The sequence below is a fragment of the Gasterosteus aculeatus genome, chromosome 20 (genome assembly GCF_964276395.1).
Source record: "Gasterosteus aculeatus chromosome 20, fGasAcu3.hap1.1, whole genome shotgun sequence".
NCBI classification, from domain to species: Eukaryota; Metazoa; Chordata; class Actinopteri; order Perciformes; family Gasterosteidae; genus Gasterosteus; species Gasterosteus aculeatus.
The window spans coordinates 10,886,125-10,893,625 of NC_135707.1; the positions used below are offsets into that span (position 1 = coordinate 10,886,125).

Here is a 7,501-nt window from a genome sequence, read left to right on the forward strand (position 1 = left end):
GGTAGTTAGTACTGCGTGTGTAACTGAAGTGTCTGCAGAATCAGCAGAAGCAGGAGTGCCGCAAAATAGAGGGCTGTCCGCTGCTGGCACACAAACGGCAGGGGAAAAAAAATAACGATGCATAAAAAGCTGAAGAAACCTTTACAAACATGCGTTTTATTATTTTGCATCATTTGTAAAGTCATAAAAATAGAACGGGGAATGCACACATTTACCACACTATAATACTACCATTTATGACATGTTCTGGTTTTAAATTGATGATAAAAACATTAAGAAAAAAAGAGCATAGTAGCATTGAGAAATTGAGGACGCTTCTTGTGTTTGTGGAAAGGGGTCGTCTGCCGTGATCAAGCCATTTTCTGCCACCTAGCGGTGAGAAAACAGGTCGAGGACAAGTTTGATTCAAGTTTCCTTTAAGCTCCTGCTGCAAAAAAAAAAAAATAGATTCACAGATGTTTACAAGACACTCACCAGATCTCCGGTGCTCTTAGTGTCTACGGAGCTGTGGAAAGAGATTTAGATTATTTATTAACCCCCTTTTATAGATAAAACTATACAGCCTATGAAGTAGATTTGTTCACCTAGACTTTTATTTAATACGGCAAGTTGTCATAGAACGAAGAAAATATTTACCCCTAGGAACAACTGATTATGCATCATGACGGCTGGACCTGAGGAATATTAAGAGTTAGATAAAAACCTGGCTGGAGGGATTTTTTAATCTATTTTGCACAAAACTAAAAATACATACTAGTGATCTAGGATCTGTCTTGTTCATCCTAACTTCACTTACCGTGACTTGATACGACTTGTTACCGTCACCTGATGAACATCTACATTTCCGGGCTGTTTTTTGGGGCGGGCGGGGGGAGCACACAAGAGAAAGAATTATAAATCAGATAAAAGGAAAATGAGACATCATAAAAAGAATGTATGCATTGTTAACAGCTATTAGACGTGTAGGAGGTTGTTCCGAGCATTCATGTGTGCATGATTCCAGTCTTGCGCTTGTACCAATGAACCAGTCGGGCCAGGCCTCTTTAGGGGCCCAATAAGTTTGCTTGGTTAACTTTTCTCAAAATATAGGAGCCAACATTCAACGTGCAGCATTTATAACATTTAAAAATCGGCAGCGTGTTCCAACAGTCAACATATCCGGTTATGTAATTTAGACGCACCACAGTTTTCCTATAAATATTGTAGAGCATTCACAAAATACATGCTGCAATACTCTATTCTGCTCTTTATTGTTCTCTTTGAAAACAAAATAAAAAAGGGATCAAGAGTTTTTGTCTTTACAGACATTCTGAAGACGCAATTTACTGGAGATAAAACTTAAAGTGAAGCAGCTGATTTGGCCGGCTGACAGGCTTCTTACTCATGTTTGCCATGTGAGTAATAACTAAATATGATTAAACAGATTATTGACAACAAACACACAACAGTCAGAAAAGCTATATTTAAGCTGGTGTCTACTGTAACCGTTTCATGACCTACCAATTAATTTAGTTAGCAGTTAGCTCCACTCTTTCAACTAGTGTCAGTGGACGCATTTGTCTCATTTGTTTCTCTAAATCATTTTAGTGTAGTGAAATCGTGAATGAACACTGTTTGGGAGCCGCAGGTATTCCGACTAAGAGAAGCATGATGCTTTGGTAAGAATGTATTTGTTTTGGTTTCAGGGCCGGCACTGGAGGAGGAGGAACCTACGAAGGACACTGTGATAGCGGGGAAAGATGTTCTGATGCTCCAATCATGACCCTTAAACCCTGAGATTGTGGGCATAAGCGTGCATTCCTTTCAGACCGCCGAGAGAAACAGAAGCCTGCTTGTTACACTCACACATACAGACACGGACACATCCACGGTGTGCTTAAGGGAGGTCAAATACTTACTGACGATGAGGCCGATCCCCATAAGGAACAGCACCACTGCAAACACCAGGCCACCAATTCTCAGAGATTCATAATCTGTTACACACACACAAAAAATACGTTACCATGTTTTCAGAAGGGCGTGTGAACACTTTGAGACACAAAATCCCACCGATGCAAAAGCTTTTAACCACATTTTAAGACAAGCGCAGCATTGCAGCCTTTTTCTGCAGACCCCCCCCCCCCCCCCCCGATGGTCACGGGAGACCACAAATTCCTGAGCCGCAGTCCCCCAAACTGTAAACACCAGTCAACTCTGACTCTGTGTAGCAGCAATGTGACACATCTGTGTTTACATCAATTGAAACAAACTCAGGGCGTGCTTGTTTATAACCCAGAGGAGAACGTACTGCTTGTGAGGATCACAGCTTGGTGAACATCAGGTTTTTCTGTTTGTTTAAGATGGGAACTGACATTAGCAAATAAATATAGACTACAATCAACTAAATCAAAATTTCTCATCGAACAAAAGGAGTCAGAATTGCCTACTGTTGACTTTTTAGCTGCCAGTGGTTCCTAAACCTTTTTGATGCCTCTTCTAGGAGTCCATGTTTTTATTTTTGTAGGTGTTTTTGTCAGCTTGCAACACTAGCAAAAGATTTAAGCTTTACATTTTCTACGACATCAAATACAAAACAACATAAAGATCACGTGGTGTTCAGACTCTCTCAAGAAGCAAAATGTGTAAATATTATACATTTTCGTTTGCCACAGAGCTTATTTTCAGAAATAATCCCAAACTCCAAGAAAAAAAAAGGGGGGGGGGGTGGTCAATGAAACAGGAAAACAACCATTACCCTGAAAGCAGGTCCTCCCGCATTCTCTGCAAGTTGGTGCCTTAAATGGACTTAAAAATCAGGCCTTGGACATTTGGGACAAGTACTCGCAGTGGGACTACTCCAAACATTTGGCCTTGGGGTGACAGTTTTCCGTCACTTCTGAAACAACAATCGGAGAATGCAAACTCTCTCTCTCGTCTCAACCTCACAGATGTTTCCTGTGTAGAGGGTCGGCCATTAAAAGTCCCCGTCCATCTGCAAAACACTCACCGTAATGAAAATCGCTGTCACTGCCTGGTGGAAGAGAGCAAAGAAAAGGGACAAATGAGAAGCAGATTTACCCACTGACACACTTTACAGAGCTCTCATGATACGACAGCTATTCAGCACTTTGAGGGCCTCAGTCATCCATCTAGTCATTAGCCGTGTGCTGTGCCAATTTATATGCCAGCTAAAATGAGTGTGCAGCTTATCTTAATTTGACTTTTCTAAGCCTGTTTAAATAATACCCACCGTTTTCCACATCTGCTGCTGAGGCTGTGAAAGAAAAGAATGAAAATCATTAATCTTTATAAGACATGGTGGTGTATTATGCACGTCAGCAAAAGCATAGAACATTGATGGTAGTGCGGCAAATCCACTCTGCACAGGGGCCGAAAAGCGTGAGTAACCAGCCTAAACTCATATTTATGTAAAAGGATTAATGATAAATATATTATCACTGTATGATTATAATCTTGATTTAATTACCTACACTTTTTTATTTGATTGTCTTGATCTGTGTCATTTTAAGGATGTGGGAAACATAAGACCCCGGGGCCCTTTCACATCTTCTTGGGTGTGCATTTGGAACCACGTGTTGGCCCCATTAATGTTACGCTCGTCCTTCAAAACCAGCCAGAGAACGAGTGTCAATGTCTGTTAGGAAACTTCTAATCAACTCAAAGTGTGAAATCAATAAATCGGGATCCTTGTTCTTGCAAAAAGGAGCGCGGTGGAATCACATACAGCGCAGTTATGCGTCGGGTAGCTTCAAAGAGCTGCGTGTCCGAGTTCATTTACTGCGCGAACAAGCTTCAGATGAGGGAAACGAGAAGGTCTGAACCTAGTTTGAACCCGTTCTTCTATCGAAACCGGTGGTGAGACTGTGTGGGCAGCGTCTCAGTCAGAGGAAACGCGTTATCTATTTTCTAAAACATGCTGTAGTTAGAAGAATATATTTGAACAGTTGCATTGTTATGTTGTTCAGTCAAGACATAACCGAACTTTCATTTTTACCAACACGGTCTTCTGTTCACCGAGAAAACAACCGGAATAAATAGAGACACTCTGTGTAGCGATGGAGAACCAATGCAAACAATTGTATAAAGTGACCAGCAAAAGCACATTGAACATCATATTAAAATAATTCCATCTGTGCTAAAGAACATTTTAACCGGAGTTATTTTCGTAGCTTTTCATTCAAATGTTCAACTGACTTAGAAGAGCATTTAAATATCAGCCAGTCCTCGTAGCTGTGCTTGTGTATAAACTTTGACAACTGATGCTCAACGCAGTAAGTTTCTGATCTGTTCACCAAATGTCAGTAGACTTGAAGTGTAAGTTCCCTTATTGACTAATTTCCCCTTTCAAGAACAAGGTCACACTATAACGGGCCTAAAAGTCCAAGTGGAGGAAAAAAAAAAACATTAATTCTGCTAAAATCTGCTTAACAGAGTTCAACTCACACAGAGAAACAAATCTACACTAGAAAACTACATCAACAATGGGAAAAATGGCAGCTGTGTAAATAAATGATCCTTCAAACTCCAGTTTATGGAAACAGTCACACTATTCTGACATGGCTTCTTCTTGCCGCAAAACCCTGAAATAAAACGATTTAAAATGGAAAATATCAAAAGTTCTATACACATTTGACCAAAAAGAGAACACAGGAAGTTCAAACAAGTGATGAGTGGAAATAAAAAGAGAAACTTTACAAGACCTTTCTGCCAAAAACACTGACCTTGTTATACCGACACGTCAAGTGCTTTAAGTGGGAGGATCTTAAACACAGAGCCCACGGTACAGAAAGGGGAAGCAACTGAGGAACGCTCACACAGCTCCGTGTCACACAGGGAACAGCGCTAAGCGGCCGAGTGTTTAGTGAAGCGGATGCTCACCGAGTGCCGGGGCCAGCCAGGCGCAGAGCGCCACCAAGACCACGGGATCCATTGAACCTGCTGAGAAGAAAAGTAAATAACAATATGTAGAAGTCATAAAAAGCTGCTGACTTTTGTGGGCATTTGCTGTTTGTTTTTTTACGCGACTTACAGACAAACTTTGTAGCTCACTGACTCCCTATGGAGCGAAATAACTTGGCTACTTAAAAGAGCCTTGCTGAGAACAGAGAGATGGCTGTTGCAAAAATATTTCGCAATTACCTGCTAATACCTCTCAGAAACCCACCAAACAGCCAGTTAAGGTTAGTGGAGAATAGCTGCTGTCCAGAAGAGCGAGCGGGTCCAACCTTTATTCAGCAATATGTTTGTTTGCGTCTAAGGGAATGAGAGTTGTTGTTATGGCCTTGATTTCAAGTCCCTTGTGTAGGTCAAGCTCCGAAAACGCCAGCTGTGACGTGTCCCATAATGCATCTGAATAAAGCGATCATTTGATAGCCTGGTGGAGACACAAAGCCCCCTCTCAGCCAGACGCGCCGGTACGTTTCTTCATAACATGGCCTCCTGACTCGTGGGGTAAGAAAAGAGGGTCTATTTCAGGCTCAGCACCTCAGTCCTCCAGCAGAGTTGAGAGGTGTGCGGCAGGGCCGGTGTCGTGTTGCATTATATATATATTTGGCTAGTGGGTCAGGACCCGTTTTGCCGGGTCACTTTACAAATAGAACATGAAGCTCCTCGGGCTGTTTTTCTGTCTATAAACTATCCGTGGAACTCTGAGATTCTCTTACACCCTTACGTTTAAAAGGTTGCGGTTCCACATATCCACTATTAGTAGCACGAGTCTCCACTGGCTGCACGGCACCAAGAGCACCCCAGTGCAGCTGTTCGTTTCACAGCCACATTGTACCAATGGAGTCCCGAGGCACGACAACAGAATGCAGTGGAGGTATGCACAGCTTTAGCTCCACGCTTACAAGAAGAAAAAAAAAAAATGTAAGCCCCGGAAAATAAAATGTTTTGCAAAGATCAAAGCCTACGTTGGCGGAGCCAAGGTTCCCCCCCTTGGCCCGTGGCACTGCTGGGGAATCATGCACCACTAAGAGAGGGGGTGTGAACACGGAGCTGGAGTGGGGAGAAATGAACACTTCAACCCTGCGAGCAGGATTAACAACAAAGAGCCGCCAATCAGGTTTAATCAAACAAATACACGGAGGGTTCTTCCAACAAAAAACAATCCAGTAATCTTGTTTGTTAGTGATGTAGAGGTGATAGAATGGGGAGACAAGAAAGATGCCTGTGAAGCAGCACGTTAAAAGTTACCATGCTTTCTAATTAAGTGAGATTAACGTGGAAAGTCGGAAATAAAATTATAAAAGGTTGCTTACATTTACAGTCACAGGCGAGTCCATTCACACTAAATACTCGCATGAGCTATTCAGAGAATTTAAACTTCACGTTTTATATTCTCGCCAATTCACGCGATAAAGATTAATGCGCGTTGTTGTTTGACACAATTTTCGTGATGAACAGCGTCAAAAGTGTTAAACTAAACTCCAGCTCTCCAACAACAACTAATTTCCAACCCTTTGGCGAGAGACTTTTCACACTAGATGCCACAGCAGTAAATGACAAACAACAACAAAAGCGATTGGCTACGTGGCCACGTGTAAAATAGAAGGACACGGAGGAATTTGGTTGGACACAAAGTTGGACAAACAAAAAGGGAGAAACGCTTTGAGAGACAAAACCTCGTGTGCACGAATGCGTTTTGGAAGTTTAAGCCACCGACTTTAAGGTGATTAAGCTCGTAATTAAAGGCGTAATTGTATTAATGTAAAAGTATCATTTCAGAGTATACGTTTGTACATTTAAATCAACTTACCGTGTATCGGCTTCAAAGCTCGTGAGTTTCTCTGCGTCCGCGGAGTCGAACTTTGTAAACAAAATTTCCCTTTTTTACTTCAGCCAATTGATTCAATATTGACGTGCAAATACAATAAAAGGCAGTGACTGCACAGTGATTTACCAGCACTACTCGCTTACCCCGAGTTCAACTTCCTTCCTCCTTGGTCTTTTCCTCCAGGAATATATGAGGGAGAGAAGGAGACAGAGAGAGAGAGAGAGAAAGAGAGAGAGAGCGGGAGAGAGGGAGAGAGGGAGGGAGGGAGGCTAAACTGAGCTATTACTCCCATGAGATGTGGTTCCCGCATCAATAATAAAACATGATTTCATAATTAACTGTAAATCATGCTCATTCTTTCCCCCAAACAGCCAAATATAAGAGACACGTGCAGATGCGCTTCTTTCGCTGTGGTGTAATTTACACGTGAGCGCGTAAACAGCAGCGCGCGCTGCCAGTGAGATAAAGTTCTATCAGCTACAAGAAAACCGCCCGACCAAGGTCTCTCCCACATTTAAACTGCCAGAACCCCCTGCAGACCCCCTCCAGGCCCCCCCAACCACACACTCACCCGTCACCCAAGTCCCGTCTCAATCTGGGGAATTCACATTGCTAAATCCAGGGTGCCGTCCATTATGTGGTTTGGTTGTTATGCTATATTTTATTATTTTAATTAAGATCCTTTAGTGCGAAAAGCTTTCTTTTGCAACAGGAGTTATCCCTCAT

General features: G+C 42.2%; 1 protein-coding gene across 8 annotated transcripts; it reads right to left on the reverse strand.

Moving 5' to 3' along the window:
- Nucleotides 1-136: 136 nt before the first annotated feature.
- Nucleotides 137-7,308, reverse strand: fxyd6l (FXYD domain containing ion transport regulator 6 like). 8 transcript variants are annotated; one of them, XM_040165453.2, is made up of 10 exons: nt 6,919-7,308; nt 6,758-6,807; nt 4,879-4,938; nt 3,230-3,253; nt 2,987-3,010; nt 1,899-1,973; nt 797-849; nt 637-674; nt 475-505; nt 137-369 (listed from the first exon to the last, which is right to left on the reverse strand). In XM_040165453.2, the coding sequence occupies exons 1-8, from the start codon at nt 7,083-7,085 to the stop codon at nt 660-662; spliced, it is 468 nt and encodes a 155-aa protein (XP_040021387.2). In that variant the 5' UTR covers nt 7,086-7,308; the 3' UTR covers nt 137-369; nt 475-505; nt 637-659. The 8 variants fall into 8 exon arrangements, with proteins under 8 accessions (XP_040021387.2, XP_040021388.2, XP_040021392.2 ...); XM_040165454.2 differs by having other exon boundaries at nt 4,879-4,935; nt 6,919-7,203; XM_040165458.2 differs by lacking the exon at nt 6,758-6,807 and having other exon boundaries at nt 6,919-7,296.
- Between the last annotated feature and the right edge of the window lie 193 nt (nt 7,309-7,501).